At 55.9% G+C, this 25933-nt stretch overlaps 1 protein-coding gene across 1 annotated transcript in view; it reads right to left on the bottom strand.

Annotated features, from left to right (window-relative positions):
- Positions 1-15283: 15283 nt before the first annotated feature.
- WNT3A (Wnt family member 3A) overlaps positions 15284-25933 on the bottom strand; it is a 46237-nt gene continuing 35587 nt past the window's right edge. The window contains exon 4 of the mRNA XM_025454916.3: positions 15284-15804. Coding sequence (XP_025310701.1) covers positions 15325-15804 — 480 coding nt within the window. The 3' untranslated portion in view covers positions 15284-15324. The remainder of the gene's footprint in view (positions 15805-25933) is intronic.

The raw sequence follows: 25933 nt of genomic DNA on the forward strand, positions 1-25933 counted from the left end.
AAAGAAGCCGCGGCCAGTGGCGCAGCCAGGCTGGGGACGGCGCTGCCCCCGGGGTCGCCGCCAGCCGAGGTCCCAGAGCCCTGGAAGGAGGAGCTCCCTCCCCCGGGAAGCCTCCTTGCGCTGGTCTGAGCGGCGCCGCTCCCCAGGCTCCAGACTCAGGCCCTGGCTGCGATCCCACGGAGGACCTAACTCTTCCCTCCTGCCCTAAACGTGCCTCGAAGCCTCATGCAACGTGCCCTCAGGGGTCTGTACCTCCAGGAGTGGCACAGAATCCTGGTAGTGCTGGCTCCCTACCCCCAGAAACCAGTCCTGCCGGGTTATGCTGGTGGTCCTGTGTCTTCAGAAACGAAATTTAAAAAATCATAAAGAATCTAGACAGGAAGGAGTGTCCAAAAGATACACGCACAGTTTAAAAACGAATGATTCCTATGTGCCGGCCTCTCGGTAAAGGCATCCGCCGTCCTCTTGATTCTGTCCTTCCTGGCTTGTCCCCTGTGGGGGGGAAGGGGCATTTTTAGGCTGTGGAGGCCGAGAAAATTAAGGCCATTCCACTTTAAGTTCAGCGTTAGCACAGGTACAGCCATCCCAGGCCCCTGTGAATAAGAGCTGAACTTTACCTTACTTCAGTTACAGGAAGAAAACAGCTTTTAGCTTAATGTCCTAGAAAGCCCCATATTAGAATAAAAACAGAGCTCAATGCCCTTGAAAGCCCCTTATCAAAACGTAAACAGAACTTGAGAAATTGCTCCCCCCCTTCTGAAGGTCCCCTAGACCAGCCCTTAAAACTAAGCTGAAACCCACCTCGGGGCCCAAGTCCCTGCTCCGCTGTGTCGGGTATACTTGGACCCAAGCTCGAGCTTGTAAATAAACCGTCATGTGTTTGCATCAGTGTCGGCTCCTTGGTGGTTTCTCGGATTCGCGATCTTGGGCCCAACAAGGCCAGGCCACACAGGTATGGGGGTCATAAGGGGAAGGATCCCTGCCCCCGCAGGAGATCTGTCAGTGAGCGAGGAAGTGCCAGGGGGTTTCCTGGAGGAAACCGAGGCCCAGGTGCTCACCAGAGGTTCTCCAGGGAACTATGGCCCTCTGCCCCTCTTCCCTGAAGCCCACAGCTAAGACACCCTGGGGACACATGGATGGCATGGGGTGCCTGCCCACCTCCTGCCAGGAGGGGGTGAGATGAGCTGGCTGCAGGGCACTCTAGATTCTCACCTCCAGTCTGACCTCTGGCCAGGGGCTTGGGTCAACCTCCTATTCCCTAGGGGGCCCAGGCCCAGGCCCAGGTCCAACACAAGGATGCTAAACAGGAAGGGTGGCTGGGAAAGCAACTCAAGGATCGGAGGACTGGCAGGAGCATAGGGGCAGAGGAGGGGATTGGTGGGGTGCTGGGGATACTCCCTCCTTTGGGGTGCCCTGGCTGGCAGGCACCTCTCACAGCTATGTGATGGGTGTTGTTCGGGGAGGCTGAGCATGCTCAGAGAGGTTGCATGAGGCTGGGCCTCCTGCCTGCCCCATCAGCACCTGTGCTATTGTGCCAGCCGCACCCTGCTGCCCAGGACAGGGGCTGCTATCTTGGGTGTCTCCAGATCACTACTCAGTTAAGGCCCTCATTATCTGGCGCCTAGGACAGTGTGGGGAGAGGGGGCCTCTGGTTCCCTGGTCTGGACATGGACCCCTGAGCCCAGAGGTGACCCCAAGACAAATTCCTGTCCAGATGGGTAAGGGCCCCACATCTCCCTCTGCTCTGTTCCCCTCTTCCCCAGGCCTAGCCCCAAAGCCCACCTTCCTGCATGTCCCTCCTAGGCCAGGCTGCGGGACCTTCGGCCCCTACACTCACCCCTCATTCCCCACCCCACCCCGAGGCTGCCCTGCCTCCTGTCCTGGGCCAACCAGGCGGTGACTCTCATCCCTGTGGTCATGCCAGCATCCCATGGTGGGCAGGGTGTGGACACCGCCGAGTCATACATGGGGGAGGCCTGCATCGCCTTAGGGCCCTTGAACATCCCTGATTACCTGTACCCACTCCTGCCTCCGTTTCCCCATCTCTGAACCCTTACTGTGGCCTCCTCCCCCAGCCCAGCTCGTGGGGCCCCTGCTCATCCCTGGCCCAGGCTGGAAGTACTCCTGATCTGGGGCTTTGCTCCCTCTGTCCCGAGCTGGGCAGCCCCTGCATGTGTTGCTTGACTCCTCCACCTGGGGCACCGTGGCCCTCCTGGGGCGGGCCAGCGGCATGGGGCAAGAGTATCTCCCGCCTGGTTCTCAGCGCCTGGAGAGACAGCGGGGGAAGCCGAATGGGGCGCCCCACGCAGCAGGCACCGTTTCTCTGCTCTGAAGCCCTCTGTCTGCCATGTAGCATTCCTCACCAAACGCAGTCGTCCTTCCCAAACAGCAGTAGGCCAGGACCTGTGGATTTGTGGGCAACACAAACCCACTTTCCTATCACATTATAGCTGGTATGGGAGCCAGTGGCAGGTTCCTGCCCCCCTCACACCTGCAGTCAGGGAAGGTGCCAGCCCACCAGCGGCCCCGTCATCCTGTGGAGCCACTGGGAACATCCCACCCCTGAGGTCGTGCACCCAGGGTGCTTTTCTGCTTTCAGTAACTGGATCTGTTCCTGTGGAAGTGGAACCTCATTTATTTTAGACACCAATGAGACAGGGTCCCTTTCACCAGCCTGATAGGGGGTCCCTGTGGCACACATAGCCTCCACATTCCACATCGACAGGGACCCCCGACACTTGCTGGCCTCAGATGCTGCTCTCACTTGTGGGGCCCTGGCAGGTAGTCTGTGGGTGCCTGTCTCAGCCCTGCTTCCCCACGGTGGTTGGAATGGGGTCTCTGGGGTGGTCCTGGCCTCGGCCCCCACCCCAGCCAGCAATGGCACAGCCAAGCCCACCCAGCTGACAGCTGACTAGCCTGAGAGGCCACCAGGACTGGCTGGGGCATTGGCTCTTGCCCAGGCAATGTGGACAGCTAGACCCCTGGAGGGCCCCTGGAGGGTGGCAGAGCCTCTGGGCCCCACGCCTGCGCCTCCTCCCACCTGAGCTTGGGCCTGGGTCTGTGGTATCCAGCCCGGGGGGTGGGGTACCGCACCCGATCTCATGATGTGTCACACCCCCAGCCTCCAGCCTCACCCAAAGACAGTGGCCAGGGCGCTCAACTGCTTGGCACCCCGACCCCCAGCCCTGCTTCCCTGTGAGCCCGGGTCCTGGGGGACAATTCTGGTGGGGATGGGACAGGCTGCCTTGGTGACCTGTGGACAAGCCGTGGCGAGCGGCCATGGGGGCCCTGGTGTGCCCCAATGTTTTAAATGGGTACGCACGTGTATTCAGGGAGTGTGGGGACACGGATGCATCCATGCACTTGGCGGGGCCACCCCCGGTTGCTGGGTCCATGGAGGTGCGAATTGGGCTGCAGGGAGTGTTGTCACGCTGGCGTGGCGGGAATACTGTCCCTTGGGTGGCACCTGGAGCGGACTTGGGGCGAGCCAGCAGGGCATCTTTACCCAGGTCTGACCCACCAGCCTTTGGGAGCAGCCATGCGGCTGACACCCTCGCAGGCAGGCCTCCCCTCTGCGGCTGTGCACAGAGCTATTTTGGAGGGGAGGCCACTGGTACTCAGGGCCTGGCCAGGCTGGGCTGCCGTTCCAGGGGGTCTCAAAATGGAGCCCCCACCCTCAGACTGGGGTCTTCCCTGGCCTCCTGGCTTCACCATCCACAGGGCACCCCCCCTTCTTGCCCCTGCATTACCTTGTTGGAGCAGATGACTCTGGCCCTCCCCAGTGTCACCCCTGCCCTCTTCCCTCTGCCCTCTCCCCTTCAGTAACACCCTCAGCCTGCCCCTCTTCCTAGGGACCGGGGGCAGAGAGGAGCCTTCCCTATGTTGGAGAAAATCCTCTCTGGGCCCTGTGAAGGGAGCAGTGGACCCTTGGCCAGGGCCCACCTGGGACAGCAGCAGGACCTGAGTCTGAGCTCAGAGCTCACCAACCAGCCTTGGGGTGTCCCGTCAGGGCACGTGGTGGGGCTGTGTGGTGCGGCTGCATCTGTGGCGCTGGCACTGGAGTCTGCTCTAGTCACAGCTGTCAGTCACAGCTGTCAGGGGTGCAGGGGCCAGCCTGGGGCAGGAGCAGCCCCAGAAGGTGGGACAGCATGTGTGAACTACTGTCACTGGAGGCATGGAGAGGAGGTTCAGTGGTTTTCCAGCACAGGAGTTTGGCATCAGGTAAGGCTTGCTGAAAGTGAGCTGGAGCTATAGTCCATTATGTGTTGTATAGAAGAAAGTCTGACGTGGGAAAGCTGGAGTGGAAGAGCTTCCTTTTGTCCCTGGAGCACGTGTTTGGAGGGCAGTATGGGTAAAGGGTACGAGTGATACGTGGACACAGTCAGTCGGGGTGGAAGGAGAGACCTCTGTGGGGCCTGAGGTGTGTCTGGGGGTGCCTGGCACCCTGTGAGGTGGTGGGTTGGGGAGGGAGGACGTGGTTGGGCCCCCATGGATCTGGCACGGAAACATGCACTGGGAGGGCTGTAACCCCCAGCTTCACTGGGATGAAGTTGTTCTCTTGAGGTCGACCCCAAGTTCGAGGCCCAGACAGAGGGCAAAGGGGGAACCCCGCCAGGCCACGAGGCTCTGTGCATTCAGGGTTCTGAGAACCCCGGCCATGTGCCCCGAACCTGGGGCCCCTGCTCAGGGAGGCAGGAGGGACCCTCCTGAGCCTTCAAGGTGACCTGGTCTCCAGACCTGGGAAAGGACGAAGCCTGGTGTCCTGAGCCACCCGGTGGTAGTCAGTGGCCGCAGCAGCCTGGACCTTCAGGTGGGTGCTCCTCACTCACTCATTGGGTTCGTGCCTGAAAGAGTGGGGGCTCTTTGGACACCATCTCCCTGCTCTGTCTGTGTCCACGTGGTCTCTGCACACAGGCACCGCTCTGGGGCTTGGGGTCACCATGGCTCTGGCTACTGGGATCAGACCCATTCCCTCCTGGGCCATCCCAGGCAGGACCAGCAGCAGGCCGCCTGGCAGCAGCTTGTGAAGACACCCCGTCACCCCACTCCCTTCACCCATTGCCCCCAAAGCCTGGTGTCTGCAGGAAACTAGGTGTGGATGTCAGTCCTGCAGCCATAGGTATTGCAAGACCGCCCAGGGAAAGATGGGCTACCATGGGGCAGAGCTCACATGCCTGCCTCAACCTCCCCACACTGGCCCCTGCCCCGTCCTGGGTGTGGACCATTCTGGGGAGCCCACGTGGGATGCACGGACTCTCTCCAAGGACTCACATGTGTCTCGCGTGCCACCCTCTGGCAAAGCCAGAGCACCTGGACACCAAGCAGAGTGGGGGGCCGCAGGGATCAGGTACCTAGCAGGTGGCCAGGTCAGAAGCCCCCAGGGGGGCTGACAGGCTCTCCACCCCCATGTGCATGGCCCTCTGCTGCTGGACACCCCCAGCTCATTTCAGCTCACAGGCCAGGCACTCCGGCCCCCACTCTCCTCTGCCCTGCCTAGGGTCCTCACCCAGGGCCTTTGTACTGGCTGCCCACCTCCAGGTGACTTCCCTCCCTCTGTCCCTCCCTCCGTCCCTCCCTCTATCCCTCTGTCCCTCCTTCCGTGGGGCTGTGTGCTCCCCCTGCTGCCTCTCTCTGCCCCTAACTCTACTCTCTTCCACTGCATACCACACATTTGATGCATTTATTTGTTTTGCTGTGTGGCCCCCGCTGACAGGCAGGGCCTTTGCAGCAGACAGGTGGTGGATGCTCGTTGAGCACTTGTCCGCAGTTCGGGCGGGTCCCAGGGCCCGCCAGGAGGCTCAAAGTGGGAACACAGGGACCAGACCCGAGCCTGGGCAAAGGCGGGCTGGCCTCCCCACCAGGGGCAGTGCAAGGCGAGCCGGATTCGCGGCGGCGGTCAGCGGGGGGCGCTGTTGCCCAGGACACGGATGCCCGTGCGAGCTGGGAACTACACGCTTTAATTAAAACCCGCCCCTCTGCCTGACCCCACTCTGCCACCGCATTCTCCACTTAATTGGGGCTCTTCAGAGCGGCCGAGGTTAATTAAAAAGCCCACCGGAGGCATCGTGGTGTCCTGGCATCTGCCGCCAGCGCCTGCCTGCGCACCCCACCCCGAGCCCCAGAGGGCTGCCCCTCCCCTGCGCCCGCCCCTGGGCCCACACCTCCTCACGGCTTGCTTGCCGCCCCCCCCCTCCTCTGGCCTGGGCCAAATATCCTCCAGGAACCCTGTTTCTGACCTCAGGGCGGAGGGCTGGAGCAGACATTGCCTGCAGCCCTGCGATGTGCTGGCCTGTGTGCTCCAGTCGCAGCCCCCACCGGTCCGCCCTGCGGTGCACCAGGGCCTGGGGGGCCGGTTCCTGGGAGGCCAGGGGTCTCTGGCTCTGCCCAGCGCCCTATGAGGGGGAGTACGGTCTCAGAGGAAGAGAACAGAACTTGCTCCAGGGGCTCTGCTGCCAGGTGTGTTCAGGGCAGTGAGTGCCCCATGGGAAGCCGGCAGTGCCACGCGGGGGCTCAGGCCGCCAGGGGAGAAGCCACTGACATTGGGATCTGGGACCTGAACCTTCAAGGACCTCATATCCCCAGGCCTGGCTGCAGGGAGGGATGTGGCACAGGCTGGCAGAGAAAGGCAGAGTCCCTGACAAAAGCTAGTCTTGTTTGGCCATTGATGGGAGCACAGGAGGTCAGAGCATCCCGGCCACTGCCCCAGGATGGCCTCCTGCCCACCTGCAGCCCTGGGCCTGGGCCTGCAGGCAGTGTAGGGGCCAGACCCAGGGGCCACAGAGGGGCGGGGCAGGGGGCTAGGGGGCCAGAGCAGCCATCCGGGCTCTGTTAGCAGAGAGAGACACCCCTCGTTAACTTGGTGAGAAAAATCCAAACCCGACAGTGACGGTGCGCAGGTATGCTAAGTTCTCGTGGGAGCAGCACAGGGGGCTCCGGGGACGTGCTGGTGGGTCTTCCTGGCCTGTAACCTGCTCAGGCCCTGGGACCCCCATTGGAGGGGACACAGGAAGTGTATGTGTCCCTTCTCTGGCTGAGGATGCAGGTACCTCACCTGGGGGCCCGGTTGGGCTCTGCTCACAGATGAGGTCCCTGCAGGGATACAGCTGGCCCTGGAGTTAGGAACGCGTGTTGGTTCCTTGCACCTGCCACGTGTGGGGCCATGTGTCAGAGAGAGGCCAAGAGCAGGTCTGAGGCCCCTTGAGTGTGTCCTGGCCCGGGGCCCCTCCTCCGGCCTCCTTCCCACATGTGTGGGACCTGTGTCACCCCACCTGCAGTGCCCCCACCATACCTGTCATCCTCACGGCGGGTGGGCTGTGGTGGGGCTGCACCCCTGCTGCTCAGAGGGGATGTCGAGGGCCCCGGCTGTGGGCTGAGCTGTGCGCCGGGGAGGCCACGGTGCCCTGCGGGTCTGAACTGGTTGCTGGTGGGGCTCGTGCAGGTGGGGAGCCAGAAGCATCTGCTGGTTATGCGGGCCTGTCCTTAGTTTGCTGTGAATGCTAGGAGGCCAGGACGAGGCCTGCCCCCTGGTCTGCACATGGTGATGGCTGTGCTGTCATTCTGAGGCTCCCCGGCTTCCGTCCTCAGGCCACCTCCCCAGGTCCTGACGTGGAGCACAGAGCCGTTCCTTGGTGGGCACATGCATAGGGAGCCCCGGCGTCACCACAGAGCCAGCTGATAGAGTGAGGCGGCTCATTCAATCTGGGGCTGGGGCCAGGGCCGGCTAGGGAAGGACTGAAGGGAGCTGAGCCCTCGGATCAGGAGGGGCACCTGCCATGCTCTGGCCTGCAGCCCTAGGGACAGGCCGGGTGGGGGGCTTGGCACCAGAGCCCCCCGCACACATGTGCAAGCACACATGTGGCCGGGTACCACGTGCAGGCTCATGAGGTGTGGCTGTTGCTGGCCTTGCAGGGTCCCAGGTGACAGTGCTGTGGGAGGCATGAAGCCACCGGCCCCTGTGGCTGGAGGATGTAGGGAGGTGGGGGTACTGCAGGTGGGATGTGCCTTGCCTGCTGTCAGCGTCTCCATTGTGGGTCGGAGCACTGGGACCAGACGGCTGCAGGTATAGGCCGAGACAGGAGAGTTAGCCTGCGAGCACTGGGGAGCCATGGAAAGTTCTTGAGCAGGGGAGGGGCTAGAGGAAGGCGACCTGGCCCTGCGCTCAGTTCTGGCTCAGACCAGGAATTTTTTTTTTTCAGACCAGGAATTAAGACACACGGGAAGAAGCAGGTGTCAGACAGCTGGACCCACTCCCCGCCTCGCCCCTGTGCAGGCTCTGGGCTGGCAGGTCTGTGTCCAGCAAGGACCCCGTGATTGCAGCTGGAAGGGGGGTTCTGAGACGTGCTAGAGGTGCTGCCCAGCTTGCTTGCCCCTCCACAGCCGGCCCTCAGGCAGGGACACAGGACAGGCAGTGCTGGCGCCTGCAAGCCCAGGGTTCTGCTCTTCAGCCTCCTGCAAGAGGGCCCACATGGCCGCAGGGCACAGTCCTGACACCTGCCATCAGACCTGGAGGATGCCAACAAGGTGGGGGTCCTGCCTGGGAGGCAAGCGATAGGAGCTGCCGTTGGATGCAGAGCACCCTGAGGGAGCTGGAGGGTGCAGGTGAGGCTTTAGAACTCTTCCTCGGATGACCGTCTCTGCCGTGAAAGTCTCACCTCCTCCTAGAAGCCCCCCAGGATTAGCTACAATGTGCCAAGTGTCGGCCACCTGCAAGCATGCAAGGACCCTGCTGGCAGATGCAATGCCAGCCTCCCATGTGGCTGAGGGGGGGAGGAAGGCCCTCCTGGAGCTGGGCCTCCCGGGGGGTGGGTGCCGGCCCTGCCAGCCCAGTGCCTCCTTCCAGCCAGAGTGTTTGGGTGGACAAGTCCTGGTCCTCACACCATAAACACCAATTTGCAGGGCCCCGAGAGCCAAATGACTATTTACTGTGTGCTCCAGAGACTCAAATAAAAAAGTGGGAGAGAGAGAGAGAGACATGGTGGAGGTGCCAGCCTCGAGCTAAACGTCAATTAGCACCTCCTGACTAGCTCCTGTCCCTGCTGCCAGGCAGGCGGTGGCGGCTCCCTGGCTGGGGCCCTCTCGGGGCTGCCCGCTGACCTGGGCACCCCTCCTGGTCCCCGTGGCTGCAGGCACGGACACCAGAGTGTCTGGCAATGCCAGAGCCAGAGGAGCAGCGCCCATGCTCACCTCCTGCTGGAAGCCCCTCCGGGTGGCCCAGAAGGCAGTGAAGGGGGCCACCACCCTCCACCCTCCAGGGCCAAGGTCACCAGGCAGGTGAGGGGCGGGGCAGGTGGGAACGTCATCCACAGGGTGTTCCCCATTCCCCTACTTTACAGTGGGACAGGGAGGAAGGAAACAGGGCAGCCTTGCCTTCATGAACTCACACTGGGGAGAAACCCTTGTCCAGCATGCATCAGTTTACCTGGTGGTCCTATGAACACAAAGGCTGGCAGCCCCCCCCCACCCAAGCAGGAGGGGAGGGACACCATCCCGGTCTTCCCCGGCCATGATTGTGCCCTTGGAGGCTGCATGCCATCCACACCAGCTTACCTGGGCTGGGGGGCAGCACGGGCGGGTCAGGCACCGTGTTTGTGTGAGCCGGAGGCCAAGGGGCTTCCTTGTGGAGACAGAGCAGCTGACTGCCCAGCCAAGACCTCAGGATGCCCTGTCCTTGGGGCAGCGTGAGGGTTCCACAAAGGTAGCAGGGGTTTCAATGGGGAAACAGCCTGAGTGCTGAGTGGGTGCTTAGGCAGGACCTAAGACTCTGGTAGAGGAGGCTGCTGGGAGGGGCAGAGGGACTGGGGCCACTCCAGGCCAACAGGCCAGCCCCCGACATGGACTATGTTTCCATTCCAGACCCCAGGGCAGGGCCATGTCCCCTAGGCTGGACCCTGCCCTCCAGACCAGCCCCAGGGGCAGGGACAAAGATCTCCAGGCTCCTATGCAGGGTAGGGGTTAGCACCATGCGGCACCATGTGTGTGGAGCTGGGCTTAGCCCTTAGTGCCAGGCTTGGGGACCCCGAGGTGACCCTGCACCTGCTACCCCAGAGATCCTGGCCCTGGATGTTATGGCCCAGCACAGAGTAAAGAGGTGGCCAGCATGTCCTTGCAGGGAGGGCACAGGACCCAGAAACCAGGAGTCTGGGGGAGGGAGGGCTGGTGGGGGCTCAGGGGAGGGGGCAGCCACACCCCTTACAGGACTTCAAAGCTGCAGCCCTGGGAGTGTGAGATTTGCAGGGGGCTGAGCCAAGGGGGGCCTGGTGGGGTGAGGCCCCACTACCGCCAGGGCCTTTAATATGGTTATTCCTGTCCTGTCTCAACTACCTGCGAACAGGCCCACCGGGCCCATTTCCTCCCTCTCCAGGGCAGCGGGAGGGGCTGTAAACTCCCCACAGAGGCCCAGGGGCCAGGCTGCCCTGCTCTGCCCTCGGAGTGGGGGGTATCCGCGGTGGGGGGGAGTGGGCCGGGCCACAGAGGAGGCTTTCCATGCAGTACCCCTGTCAGTAAAGGCCAGGAGCAGACAGGCCCCTCAGCGCATTTCCTCTTGCCCCGGAGGGAAACTGAGGCTGGCCAGCAGAGCTGAGGGTTTTGGTTCCTTGCTCCCTCAAGCTGTTTCCAGCCACCCTCGCCCGCACACCAGGCCTGCTCCACATGGCCCACTGGCCAGGGTCGTGCCCCATCTTGGCCCCGAGTTCTGTCTCCCTCCGTCCTGCAGCCACAGGGAGCGAAGACCATGTCCTCAGTGGGCTTGCTCCCAGACCTGCAGAGGGGCCTCAGGTCCAGCACCTGGGGGCCTGCCCAGGTCCCTGACATGCTGTGTGTCCTCAGGCCAGCACCTTGCCCTCTGGGCACAGAGCCTGGAGGCTGGGGGTCTGCAGTCCAGTATGTGGGCCAGGCAGGCTGCGCCCACCCTGGCTGACCCCCCAGGGCGGCCCCATTGGCTCCCTAGCTCCCCTGGCAGGCCCTGCAGCAGCGCCCTCCCCTGTGACCTGGTGGCCATGCCTGTGCATCTGCCTCCTACCCCACCCACCTCTCCAACCCTTTCATCTGTGGCAACCCCAGCACCTGGGTCCCCACAGGTGCCAATTAGGGCGGCTGCTGCCTGGGCGCTATCTCAGAGGTGGTGCGCTGTGGAGTGTTCCATGGACTGGGCCCGAGGGTGGCAGGGCAGGGCACTTGTCACCCCCTATCTCCAGGGCTGGGACCTGGGCAGAGACTCAGCCAGGATGGCTGCGGGCTGCACTCAGAGCTCCCCCAGGGGACCCACCCCCGTGGAGCACATTGGCTGTCCCTGCTCCTACCTCGGCCTTGGCTGGTGCTCTTGATCACCGGCTCCTTCTTCATAGAGTGTCTGCCCACAGCCCCACTGGTTTAGCTGACCCCTGGGCCCCAGCTGGGAGTCCCCAGTGCTCTGCTGCAGCATCAGAGCAGGGGTGACCCACCTTGAAAGGGAGGGTGGGAGAGCAACCAGCATGAGGCCCTGGCCTTGGGGTGGGATGCGGGACAGCCAGCCCAGTGAGCTGAGCCTGACTCTGGGGGTGACGGGAGGGGTCCTGGGAGTCCATGGCCCTGCATCCATGTCCAGTTCCACTGCCCTACTGGGCCCCTCCTGCTCTGTCTCCAGCTTGGAGACTCCAGGGAAGAAGACCAGTGTGGCTGGTAAGGGATGGAGGAGAGGCCTGGACTCCCCTTGACATCCTGTTGCAGGGACGAGGCCACAACCACCCCCTACCCCATACCTCTGTTTGCTTCTCCTGTACTTCAACGCCTACCACCCCACACCCTCTCCTGTTTCTCCCAGTGCACAGCTCTGCTGGATTGGATACGTCTGCCCTGGGTCTGCACCCCTTCATCCCAGTCCCCTTCCTGCCCTGGGTCTGTGCCCCCTCATCCCAGTCCCCTTCTTGCTCTGGGTCTGCGGCCCCTGGCCAAGGTCCCTGTCTAGCCAGCTGTGACTTTCTGGCTGCAGGGATGCTGTGGTGGGGATGCCATGGGCCCTGGCGCTCTAGCTGCTGAGCTGACTGCTTTTGGGCTTCTCTCCCTCTGCTCTGCTAAGCCTCCCCCCCCCCCCCACTGCCTGCCCCCAGCTCCCTCCCTTCCAGCAAATGGCCCCAGCTGGGTGGCTGTGCTGGGCTTGACCTCTGAGAGGATAGGGGCTGGCTCTTCAGCTTCCCTGTCACCTTCCTCCCATCCCCACCGATCCCAGCCTGTCCCTCACCCTTGACTCCTCAGCTCTCTCCTTCCATGGTGGTTAGTCTGGCTGGGTATCAGGGCAGGGCACAGATGTGGGGCATGGATGTGGGGCACGGTGAGGGACAGGAGCCCTGCCCTGCACCTAGCTTGGGCAGGGAAGGCTGCGTGCAGCCCTGTATACCCCACATGCCCCGAGTCAGGCCAGACGTGGGCCATAGCCACAGAAGGGCCGGCGATGCTCCAGCCAGCAGGACACCTGGCTTGGGAAGGCAGGGAGGAGGCTCCCGAAGGCAGGGCCACCCCTTCCCCATCCCAAGGGCCTGAGCATGGTGCTGGGATACAGCCCAGCTTTGAGGCTGCCCATCCCTGCCAAGCCTTGCACCCTGCAGTTATTCCGCCCTGGCACAGTGGGGAGGCCAGGCATCCTGTGGTGCTCTGGCTTCTGGCCCAAGGAGCTCTTGGCCTCTCGCAGCAGCTCTGCCAGCAAGAGATGTCCCTTGTGGCCTTCATGCTGGACTCTGGCTGCATGAGCTGTGACTGCTAAGCTGGCCTTGACTGGAGGCAGGGGGAGGTCAGGCCCAAGAACAGCACCCCGATATCCAGGCTCTGTGTGGGCTGGCGAGCCTCAGGTTGAGGGGTGTGCGTGCCTCCCAGGCAAGCCAGTCTCCCGGAAGACCCTGTGCTGGGCCATGCTGGGGATCCCACACAAGGGCCACGTAGTCAGCCCTGGAATGTACGCTGGGGAAGCATGCTACGGATACCCGGGAACGTTTGGGGCTTACAGTGGACTTGGGGAAGACTCCGGCCCCACCGATCGGCATGAGGTCTGCCAATTGGGGCTGCCCAGGTGCTCAGCACGGCCCGTCTCCTGCAGTGAACAGGTCATAGCCTCCATCCCCCTGGACCCCTTCGGTCTACAGTCTATCCTGTCTCACGCCTCAGGAGGGCCTCTTTTCTTTGGTGGCCATCCCTCTCACCCTGGACTCCTGGTCTCTGGAGATCACCCCTCCTGGCATGGTCCGCGGACATCTCCTCTCCCAGAGGGCCACTGCTGATCTGGCCCCTGGGCCTTGCCAATGCACTGCCAAAAATCCAGCACAATCCACTCTCGTTTGGTTGTTTCTTCTTTTTGTTTGTTTGTTTTTCACTTTCCCCAAATTGTTTGAAACTCACAAGCTATGACTAAAATAATTTCTTTCATAGAAAGAAAAGGAAAACAACAACAACACATCTGTTTGTCTAGCTCCAGTGTATGGTGGATATAGCAGCATCACAAATAAAATTAAAACAAAAAACGCAAGACTCAAGGCAGAGGGACTTTGCGTCCCCACCAGTGTGCAGGTCATCCTGCAGCACCGTCTCCTCCCCCTGCCTGGCTGTGGGCCCTCAGGGCCGGGGGTGGGGGACATTTCACAGTGGCAGAGGCTGAGCAGGGAGAGGTCCCTGTGGGCAAGGGCCAAGGGTCCAGCAGCCTCTGGCTCCCAGGCAGGGTGGATGGGGCAGATGGAGAGGCTCCGGGACAATGGCTGGGGGGCAGGCAGGTGTGGGACGCCATAGCCACTGCAGCAGGACCTGGGGTCAGTCCTAGCCGCAGGGTGCTGGACACAGACCCCCTCCTGAGGGCTGTGGGTCCTCTGCCTGCAGCACGGGGTGAACTTCCCCTCCTCAAACCTCCCACACTGCCCAACCCCAGCCAAGGTGAGCCTCCAAGGCAGGGTCTGGATGGTGACACCGACCAGCTGCTTGGGCAGCCTTGGGGCCTGAGCCCCCTTCCTGCCTTCCCCTTCCTAGGGGGCTGTGGGCCAGGGAGATGGGGGGACAGGTGCTGAGGCCCAGTGGGAGTCAGGATGGGGATGGAACTGGATGCTTTGGTCCCCTGTGGATGGGAGGTGAGGACAGAGGAGGGCTGGCCAGGCACTGAGACTTTCAGGCAGCTGCAAAGTACAGGTCCCTGCTGACCAAGCCAAGAGCGGGGTCTGGCAGTGACGCTGGAACCGTCCCTGGGAAGGTGGCCTGGGGGGCCGAGGCCAGGGCGCATGGCAGCCAGGGCACAGACAGGCTTTAGAGTCCAGACTCCTCTGCTGCTGGGCTCCCCGTCCTTTCACCGGCCAGAACCGGTTCCTGGGGCTAGGCACGGCCAGAGGCGACCCAGGCCGGGGTCCTGCGTGGGAACTTTGGCAGATGCCTCCAGACCCCTGAACAGCTCCAGGGTACCAGACTGGACCACGGCGCCCGGACCAGGGGTGGGAGGGCCAGATGCCATCCCTCGGGGTCTCCGCTTCTAGTTCCGCAGGAGCTACTGCTTCACGCAGACGAAATGGGGTGGGGGGTGCAATGGCAGCAGGGAGCTGCGCCCCAGGGATGAACTCCCTCCTACATCCGCGGAACCCCACCCACGGAACCCCGCCCATCACGGAGGAGCCCCGCTCCCACCCAGGAGGCCCGCAGCGGGGTGGAAGCCCACCCCACTCAGGAGCCTCATCCCAGCCCTGTCGCTGGGAACCCTCCCCCATCCAGGGGTCCCGGTCCTGAAGTCCCGCCCCCACGGAGAAACCGCGGCCCATTCAAGGAAGGAACCAGAATCTGTCCGAGGACCCCGCCCCCGCCCTCCTAGGAAGGAGCCCACCCCCATTCAGGAGCCCGCCCCCAGAGAGGAGCCCCGCCCCATCCAGGGAGGAAACCAGCATTCGTCAGGCGGACCCCGCCCGCAACTGGGAGCCCCAGTTGGGGACCCTGCCCTATCGGGGTGGAGCCCGGTCCCCCTTCTTCTCGGGAGGAGCCCTCCCCCGGGGAAGACCCTAGCCCCCCGTCGGGAGGAGCCCCGCCTCCATCCAGGAGCCCCATCCCCGCCCCACCCGGTAGGAGCCCCCGCCCCCATCCGGGGAGGAGCCCGCCCGCATCCAAGAGCTCCGCCCCCGCCCTATAAGGGGGAGCCCCCGCCCTCATCCAGGGAGGAGCCTGCATCCACCCAGAGCCCCGCCCCTGACCCATCAGGGAGGAGCCTCCGCCCCGTCCAGTGAGGAGCCCCGCCCCCATCCAGGAACCCCGCCCCCGCCCCATCAGGGAGGAGCCCCGCCCCACCCAATCAAGGGAGGAGCCCCGCCCCCAGCCCAGCCGCCCGCCGGCGGGGTCGCGCTACTTGCAGGTGTGCACGTCGTAGACGCGCGCGCACTCCTGGCAGCTCACGTAGCAGCACCAGTGGAAGACGCAGTGGCACTTCTCTCGGCGCTGCTCGGTGCGCGCGTTGTGGCCGCGGCCACAGCACAGCAGGTCGCAGCCGTCGATGCCGTGCGAGCTCACGTTGCACGTGCGGTCGCGGGTGCCGAACGAGCCGGTCTCGGGGTTGGGCTCGCAGAAGTTGGGCGAGGCCTCGTAGTACACAAGGTCGCGCTCCGTGGGCACCTTGAAGTAGCTGTAGCGGGGCCGCAGCGTCTCCACCCAGCCGCGCGACTCGCGGTGCTTCTCCACCACCATCTCGGAGGCGCTGTCGTACTTGTCCTTGAGGAAGTCGCCGATGGAGCGGAAGTCGGGCTGCGACCACCAGCAGGTCTTCACCTCGCAACTGCCCGACAGCCCGTGGCACTTGCACTTGAGATGCATGTGGCTGGCGATGGCCTGCAGGAACGCACCCCGGGGCGTCAGGGCTGGCCCTGGCACCCCCTGCCCGGGTTGGCTCGCCTGTGCCGTCCGTCTTCCCCGGGGTGAGGTCCTGGCCGGCGGCTCCCCTCCTCCTGTTGTGCTGGCAGACCCAGTAAGACCTGTCCCTTCTCACGGGGGTCACCGGCGCCGCCTCTTCCGTGCACTGCAGGGGGCATCCTGGCCGACCCAAGGTCCACGGAGGGCAGGGCCTGGGAGGAGAGAGGTCTCCTCGGCTGGGGTCAGGTTTATTTCTACATCCTCTAGGACCAAGCGAAGGAAGGGAAGGGACTGTGAGGTGATGATGCGTTTCGGGCATGCAGGAGGGAGGATGTGGGCTGGAACAGTAGCCCAAAGGACCTGTGCATGGTGGCGAGGTGATGGGGGTGGCTGCCCCCCCGCCTGGAAGCTGGCTTCACGGGTATGTAAGGGAATTGGAAGAGGTGGTACAGCACCAGGCTGGGGGACCTTGGGTCCTGAGGGTCAACAGCCACAGGGCCTGACTGAGGAATGCATTTCTTCCTTTCTCTCTTTGAGGGAAGGGACAGGGTTGGGGGCTAAGGGGTGTGTGACTCAATCAGGTTAATGTTGCATTGACCGCTGGGGTGCACACCTGCCACCCACGAGCCCTAGAGATGGGGCTGGTCCAGGGGGCCGTGGGCTGTCTGCTGGCTGGCGCAGACCCCCCAGACCTCACACAAGAGGAGGACTATAACATTTCATTCGCTGTTTTACTATTGTGACTGTCATTGCAATGATAACACATTGGTTGATATATCGGCCACAATTAAATTCAACATGAAAATGAATGCCAGCTGCTTCCTTTTTAAATGCAGTTACAAGAATATCTGCAGCTGCGTATGTGAGTCTCATTATTCCCCTACTGGTCAATGTGAGGTGGGCTGTGCATCCAGACACTGCCCCCACCCTGTCCCCTCCCTGCTGTGTCTTCCACACTTCTCTCCTACTGGCTATTGGCTCTTTCCCAGGGCATCTGCAATGACTGCACCCCACCCCACAGTTAATTTCTGTCTTATGTCTGTGCTCTTCTCTTTTCCAGAGGAGACCTTTTCAATGTCTTTAGGTTTACTTTTATAAAAGTTATATATGCATGTACTTTAAGGAGTCCAAGAGTACCTGAGACTTGCTCCCACACCCAGGCCCACATGGCACCTCCTAACCAGCCAGAGCAACACCTGCATCTCAATAGAATGTTTGACTTGCTGCATCTTGAGTGTTGAGGGACCCAGCAATGTCTCCCCTATCCCCATGGAGGGCAGGAAGTCAGCTCTTTTATCATCACCCCGCCACTCCAATGCACACCTGCCCAGCCCCCTCCACCCTAAAAACTGAAGCATACTCCAGTTAGATCAATAGTGAGTGCTGGCAGTATTGGCATTGTGTTAGATGCCATACCCAGCTGAGCCCCATGATCACTCCTTTTCTTTTCCTACAAAACTTTGTGGTTGCTGTTTTTAATGTACCTATTATGGATTCAGGCTCAGGCTTTGCCCGAATTGTCTTTGAGATGTTTAAACACACCACATATTTTAAGATTTCAGCTTCTCGGGGGCATCTTTTTCAGAAGCTGTCTGGCAGATTTGGGGAAATATGCATGTCCCAAAACTCAGCTTTTCTACCTAAAAAGTCGGCAAGATGGTTTAGCTGGGTATAAAAGTCTTGGCTTAGAAACTCATTTCCCTTTAGAACTCTGAATGCACAGCTCCATTTTTCTTTCAGCTTCCATTGTTGTTCTTGGGAACCATTTGGATCCCAGATCCTCTGCATGAAACCCACAGAGTGAATGGCTTCCCTGTGTTGTAGGCTGTGAATTTCAGGGTGATGGGTCTTGACGTGGGTCTCCTCTCTCATGCACCAGTGCATATGGTCTGTTCGGTCTGAACCTTGTGATTCTGGGTACCTTCCTGCCTTCTTAGCTGACTTCCTCTACATCATGTCTGTCATTGTCTCTTGGACAGATCCTTTGTATTCTCCATTCTTTTCCTCTTTTCCATCTCTGCCTTGTCTCAGACAACCTTTGTGCTGGGAGTTTGATTTCTTCTATTCTACCTTTATTTTCTAGCAGTTTCCCCCACCTTCCCTGAATGTTCTTTTGATTCAACATCCTATCCCACTTTTTGGAGAGAGTATTTTCTCTCTCTGGGTATTGTGGCAGGTTTTTTTTTTTTTTAACTTTTTTCAATCTTTTTTTTTTTAATTAAAAAAATAATCTCAATGTCCAATGTGGGACTCAAACTCATGACCCTGAGATCAGGAGTCATATACTCTACCAATAGAGCCAGCCAGGTGCCTGGAAGAGTGGTGGAGTTTGAAGTTTTCACCTCTCTTTACAATGTTTTATTCCTGTTTGTTTTTATCTTTACCTCTGTGGTTGTGAGAGGCCTTCCTCAGATGTCCTGTGATCCCTGGCTGTCTGCTGATACTTAAAAGGAGGACCTGACCTGTCATGTTGGAAGCTCAGCTCCTTGGTGGGGGCTAATCTGCATGGGCCCCTCATTGTAGAGTGACCTGGCTCCATTATTTCTTGGGGAACCCCAGGTCAGTATCTTTGAGTTTCCTCTTGGGTTGGTTCCATCCCGCTTCCTGGAGGGTCATCATGGTCAGTGTGGAATACCGACAATAGGAAGGTAAATGTGTGTGTAGATGGGAATTTCACTCAGGGAAACCTCGCCTTCACCCAGGCTATGCTTGCTGTCCTTCTCTCTGGACACACAGTACTTTGTCTTTCCTGGGGAACACACCTGCAGATTTCTGCCTTGGTAAAGGGTGGGGGCATTTGCCTGGGTACAAGCTATTGGACAAAGGCCTGGTGGGTTCTAAAGTACTCTTACTGTAAATTATCAATCTATCTTCCCATTTTTAAGCTGCACTTTTCAAGACACCTGATACTAGTACGTCCCGAGTTGGTTCTCAGAGTTCTCTACTCATTTAGGATTCTACTTGCTTCTAAGACCTAAGTATTCATGCATCTACTTCTTAGTCTACAAACTTTTGCTGCCATGCTCAGCTCCTGGCTTCCATGTTGTCAGGAGCATCCCTGTGTTGATGTGTTGTAACATTCATTCACTGTCATTTTAGTGGGGTTCTGAGGGGTTGCAGAGAGAAATGCTTGTATTCACTGCGATTCCTCACAGGTCTTTCCACTCTACAGTTGCTATGGGATTCTTTCCAAAGGATATTATATGATCTGTATAGTTTCCAGTTCCCCGCTGAGACATTCAGACTCGCATTTTGGTTTTGTAAACCTAAGTAAGCATATTTCTTTTCCACAGTCTGTGTCTCATAATTCCAGTATCAGAGTCCATGTGGACTTGTTTCTGCGAGTTTTGCTGACAATCACTCATTGTGTCACCAGCTCATGTGACAGGTTATCCTTTGATTCTGTGCTGGATGCTGTGTTTGGAAAATTATTTGTAGAAACATTTTTTGACCTTGAATATGGTTATCACCCTTCAAAGGGGGATTTGCCTGCCTTTTCCAGGTATGTGGGAAAACGAGCAATTGGGATCACCATAATCTGTTCCTAGATCTTGAGATTTTTCTAGCCTGCACTTGTATACAAGGGCTGGTCTACTTCTGGTTTTCCTTTGCTCCTCAGAGCTCCAGCCTAAACCAGGGGGAGGTTTCCTAGAGATGGAGAGGCTGCCGGAAGTGTATGCACTGTGGCCCAGTTCAGGATGAAAGCTGATTCAGCTCCTGGGCTCAGGGTTCTGCCTTCTCCCGGCCCTTGAGCCACTAATTTCTCACTATTCAAGGTTACATATTTGACACCTAAAATAACTTCATAGGGGCATAATATACATACAAAAGTATATATGTCATAAATGCAAAACCTGACAAAATTTCACAAATTGCCAGCCACTGGACATCAGCTCCCCAGAAACTCCTGTCATGTTCCCTTCCAGTTGTCTCTTTGGCCTCTTATACCCTTCTATGAATCTTTTAATATGTCCAGTTTTCTTTCATTGCAAGTGCTTTTATCAGTCTGTTTACAAAACCTCTGCCTACTCCAAGGTCATAGAAACATTCCATGTTTTCTGCCTAACATTTCTGTTCATTTGTTTTACCTTTTCCATTTGGGTTTGCCATTGACTGTATATATGGCATGAGGTAGGGGTCAGGGTCTTTTCCCCACCATGTCATTGTCTGATTGACTAGGTACCATTTATTGAAGGGACCATTTCTTGTCTGTGCTGCCCTGTTGTCCCGTGGTAGGTAGGGTGACTGTACACAGGTGGGCTTCCTCTGTGTCTAATGGGGCCCCTTTCCCATTTCATCCTGCATTTGTACTTGTCTTGGACAGGAAGATGAGTCAGTTTCTTTGTTCTCTTTTGATGGCAGCCCAACGCTTCAGACCTCTGCAATGCCCTGGTTCCCAGGCCAGCACCATCCTGGTGTTGCTGAAACTACTAGAGCATTCTGCATCACCTCCCATGACTGACTGGTCCCCTGTGGGCTCTCCACGACCATCAGACCCAGTCCACTCCAACATATATAGCCCTTCCCAGCATGGTCCTGTTTGTCCTCTTCCTCTGCTCTCTACATGCTGTCTGCCAGACAGCCTCACTCCAGGTCACAGGCTTCGGGTGGCCCCAGGGCTCTCCTGGCTTTCCTCCACCTAGATAGCTGTTAGCTATTTTGCATGCACTGCTCCCAGTACCAGCAGAAGGCATTTGTTTTAAGATGCCAGCCCGGGGTGTGTCCCCTGCAAGGTGCCCGGGTCACCCTGTGTGTGCATTTCTTTATCACACAATGTCCCACACTGTGCTGCAGGGGCCTCACTTTTTCCTCCCTGGACTGCAGGCAGGCCAACAAGGCAGCCCTGTATCCCACCTGCCACCCTGTGGGAATGCCCTCAGCCCTTGTGCAGTGACTGGACTGGCTGTTTCAGAGAGCCCCAGGCAGTAGGTGAGCAGATTTCTAGCCTGGCCACCAAGGATGGCCCATCCACCCAGCCACACCCTCCAGGGAACTGAGGCACACGTCCTGCTCAGAAATCTTCCATGGAGGTGGGGCTGGATGGCAGAAGAGTAGGGTCCCAAAGTAACCTGTCCCCACCAAATTACCTAGATGACCTTCAAATCATCCTGAAAACCTACGAATTTGGCTTGAGATTTAAAGAGAGAACAGCTGGAATGCTACAGTGAGAAGAATTAATACCTCTATCAAGTACAACTGGCTTTTGGCCACTCTGCACTGAGCAAAATGACTAGAAGGAAAAACTCACCTCAAAAGAAAGAATCAGAAACTGTCCTATCTCCCACAGAGTTACAAAATTTGGATTACAATTTAATGTCAGAAAGCCAATTCAGAAGCACTATTATAAAGCTACTGGTGGCTCTAGAAAAAAGCATAAAGGACTCAAGAGACTTCATGACTGCAGAATTTAAATCTATCAGACGGAAATTAAAAATCAATTAAATGAGATGCAATCCAAACTAGAGGTCCTAACGACGAGGGTTAACAAGGTAGAACGAGTGAGTGACAGAGAAGACAAGTTGATGGCAAAGAGGGAAACTGAGGAAAAAAGAGACAGACAATTAAAAGATCATGAGGATAGATTAAGGGAAATAAATGACAGCCTGAGGAAGAAAAATCTGCGTTTAATTGGGTTACCCGAGGGCGCCGAAAGGGACAGAGGGCCAGAATATGTATTTGAACAAGTCATAGCTGAAAACTTTCCTAATCTGGGAAGGGAAACAGGGATTCAGATCCAGGAAATAGAGAGATCCCCCCTAAAATCAATAAAAACCGCTCAACACCTTGACATTTAATAGTGAAGCTTGCGAATTCCAAAGATAAAGAGAAGATCCTTAAAGCAGCAAGAGACAAGAAATCGCTAAGTTTTATGCGGAGAAATATTAGATTAACAGCAGACCTCTCCACAGAGACCTGGCAGGCCAGAAAAGGCTGGCAGGATATATTCAGGGTCCTAACTGACAAGAACATGCAGCCAAGAATACTTTATCCAGCAAGGCTCTCATTCAGAATAGGAGAGATAAAGAGCTTCCAAGATAGGAACTGAAAGAATATGTGACCACCAAACCAGCTCTGCAAGAAATTTTAAGGGGGACTCTTATAATTCCTCTTTAAGAGGAAGTCCAATGGAACAATCCACAAAAACAGGGACTGAATAGGTATCATGATGACACTAAACTCATATCTTTCAATAGTAACTCTGAACATGAATGGGCTTAATGACCCCATGAAAAGGCACAGGGTTTCAGACTGGATAAAAAAGCAGGACCCATCTATTTGCTGTCTACAAGAGACTCATTTTAGACAGAAGGACACCTACAGCCTGAAAATAAATGGTTGGAGAACCATGTGCCATTCAAATGGTCCTCAAAAGAAAGCAGGGGTAGCCATCCTTGTATCAGATACACTAAAGTTTATCCCGAACACTGTAGTAACAGATTAAGAGGGACACTATATCATACTTAAAGGATCTATCTATATTGATGATAGGACACAATCATCAATATTTATGCACCGAATGTGGGAGTTGCCAAATATATCAATCAATTAATAACCAAAGTTAAGACATACTTAGATAATAATACACTTATACTTGGTGACTTCAATCTAGCGCTTTCTACAGTCGATCTGTCTTCTAAGCACAACATCCCCAAAGAAACAAGAGCTTTAAATGATACACTGGACCAGATGGATTTCACAGATATATACAGAACTTTACATACAAATGCAACTGAATACACATTCTTCTCAAGTGCGCATGGAACTTTCTCCAGAATAGACCAGACTGGGTCACAAATCAGGTCTTAACCGATACCAAAAGATTGGGATCGTCCCCTGCGTATTCTCAGACCATAATGCTTTGAAATTAGAACTAAATCACAAGAAGAAGTTTGGAAGGATTTCAAACACATGGAGATTAAGGACCATCCAGCTAAAAGATGAAAGGGTCAACAAGGAAATGAGGGAAGAATTAAAAAGATTCATGGAAACTAATGAGAATGAAGATACAACCATTCAATATATTTGGGATACAGCAAAAGCAGTCCTGAGGGGGAAATACATCGCAATACAAGCAGCCATTCAAAAACTGGAAAGAACTCAAATACAAAAGCTAACCTTACACCTAAAGGAGCTAGAGAAAAAACAGCAAATAAATCCTACACCCAGCAGAAGAAGAGAGTCGAGCAGAACTCAATGAAATAGAGACCAGAAGAACTGTGGAACAGATCAACAAAACCAGGAGTTGGTTCTTTGAAAGAATTAATAAGATAGATAAACCATTAGCCAGCCTTATTAACAAGAAGAGAGAGAAGACTCAAATTAATAAAATCATGAAAGAGAAAGGAGAGATCACTACTAACACCAAGAAAATACAAACGATTTTAAAAACATATTATGGGCAGCTATACGCCAATAAATTAGGCAATCTAGAAGAAATGGACGCATTTCTGGAAAACTACAAACTACCAAAACTGGAACAGGAAGAAATAGAAAACCTGAACAGGCCAATAATCAGGGAGGAAATGGAAGCAGTTATCAAAAACCTCCCAAGACACAAAAGTCTAGCGCCAGATGGCTTCCCAGGGGAATTATATCACACGTTTAAAGAAGAAACCATACCTACTCTACTAAAGCTGTTCGGAAAGATAGAAAGAGATGGAGTACTTCCAAACTCCTTCTATGAGGCCAGCATGACCTTAGTCCAAAACCAGACAAAGACCCCGCCAAAAAGGAGAATTACAGACCAATATCCCTGATGAACATGGATGCAAAAATTCCCAGTAAGATACTAGCCAATAGGATCCAACAATACATTAAGAAGATTACTCACCATGACCAAGTAGGATTTATCCCCAGGATACAAGCTGGTTCAACACTCGTAAAACAATCAATGTGATTCATCATATCAGCAAGAGAAAAAACAAGAAACATAGGATCCTCTCAATAGATGCAGAGAAAGCATTTGACAAAATACAGCATCCATTCCTGATCAAAACTCTTCAGAGTATAGGGGTAGAGGGAACATTCCTCAACATCTTAAAAGCCATCTACGAAAAGCCCCCAGCAAATATAATTCTCAATGGGGAAGCACTGGGAGCCTTTCCCCTAAGATCAGGAACAAGACAGGGTTGTCCACTCTCCCCACTGCTATTCAACATAGTACTGGAAGTCCTGCCTCAGCAATCAGACAACAAAAAGAATTAAAGGGCATTCAAATTGGCAAAGAAGTCAAACTCTCCCCCTTCGCAGATTACATGATACTCTACATAGACTCCACCCCAAGATTGCTAGAATTCATACAGCAATTTGGCAGTGTGGCAGGATACAAAATCAAGGCCCAGAAGTCAGTGGCATTTCTAGACACTAACAATGAGACTGAAGAAAGAGAAATTAAGAAGTCCATCCCATTTACAATTGCACCCAAAAGCATAAGATACCTAGGAATAAACCTAACCAAAGAGGTAAAGGATCTATACCCTAAAAACTATAGAACACTTCTGAAAGAAATTGAGGAAGACACAAAGAGATGGAAAAATATTCCATGCTCATGGATTGGCAGAATTAATATTGTGAAAATGTCAATGTTACCCAGGGCAATTTACACGTTTAATGCAATCCCTATCAAAATACCATGGACTTTCTTCAGAGAGTTGGAACAAATTTTTTTAAGATTTGTGTGGAATCAGAAAAGACCCCGAATAGCCAGGGGAATTATAAAAAAGAGAACCATAGCTGGGTGCATCACAATGCCAGATTTCAGGTTGTACTACAAAGCTGTGGTCATCAAGACAGTGTGGTCCTGGCACAAAAACAGACACATAGATCAATGGAACAGAATGGAGAACCCAGAAGTGGACCCTGAACTTTATGGTCAACTAATATTCAGCAAAGCAGGAAAGACTATCCATGGGAAAAAAAGACAGTTTCTTCAATAAATGGTGCTGCGAAAATTGGACATCTACGTGCAGAAGAATGAAACTAGTCCACTCTCTTGCACCATCCACAAAGATAAACTCAAAATGAATGAAAGATCTAAATGTGAGACAAGATTCCATCAAAATCCTAGAGGAGAACAGAGGCAACACCCTTTTTGAACTTGGCCACAGTAACTTCTTGCAAGATACATCCATGAAGGCAAGAGAAACAAAAGCAAAAATGAACTATTGGGACTTCATCAAGATAAGAAGCTTTTGCACAGCAAAGATACAGTCAACAAAACTCAAAGACAACCTACAGAATGGGAGAAGATATTTGCAAATGATGTATCAGATAAAGGGCTAGTATCCCAGATCTATAAACAACTTATGAAACTCAACACCAAAGAAACAGACAATCCAATCATGAAATGGGCAAAAGACATGAACAGAAATCTCACAGAGGAAGACATAGACATGGCCAACAAGCACATGAGAAAATGCTCTGCATCACTTGCCATCAGGGAAATCCAAATGAAAACCACAATGAGATACCACCTCACACCAGTGAGAATGGGGAAAATTAACAAGGCAGGAAACCACAAATGTTGGAGAGGATGCGGAGAAAAGGGAACCCTCTTGCACTGTTGGTGGGAATGTGAACTGGTGCAGCCACTCTGGAAAACTGTGTGGAGGTTCCTCAAAGAGTTAAAAATAGACCTGCCCTACGACCCAGCAATTGCACTGTTGGGGATTTACCCCAAAGATTCAGATGCAATGAAATGCCGGGACACCTGCACCCCGATGTTTCTAGCAGCAGCGTCCACAATAGCCAAACTGTGGAAGGAGCCTCGGTGTCCATCGAAAGATGAGTGGATAAAGAAGATGTGGTTTATGTATACAATGGAATATTACTCAGCCATTAGAAACGACAAATACCCACCATTTGCTTCAACGTGGATGGAACTGGAGGGTATTTTGCTGAGTGAAGTAAGTCAATCGGAGAAGGACAAACAGGGTATGTTCTCATTCATTTGGGGAATATAAATGATAGTGAAAGGGAATATAAGGGAAGGGAGAAGAAATGTGTGGGAAATATCAGAAAGGGAGACAGAACATAAAGACTCCTAACTCTGGGAAACGAACTAGGGGTGGTGGGAGGGGAGGAGGGCGGGGGTTGGGGGTGAATGGGT

This window comes from Canis lupus, chromosome 14, assembly GCF_003254725.2.
Source record: "Canis lupus dingo isolate Sandy chromosome 14, ASM325472v2, whole genome shotgun sequence".
Lineage (NCBI taxonomy): Eukaryota > Metazoa > Chordata > Mammalia > Carnivora > Canidae > Canis > Canis lupus.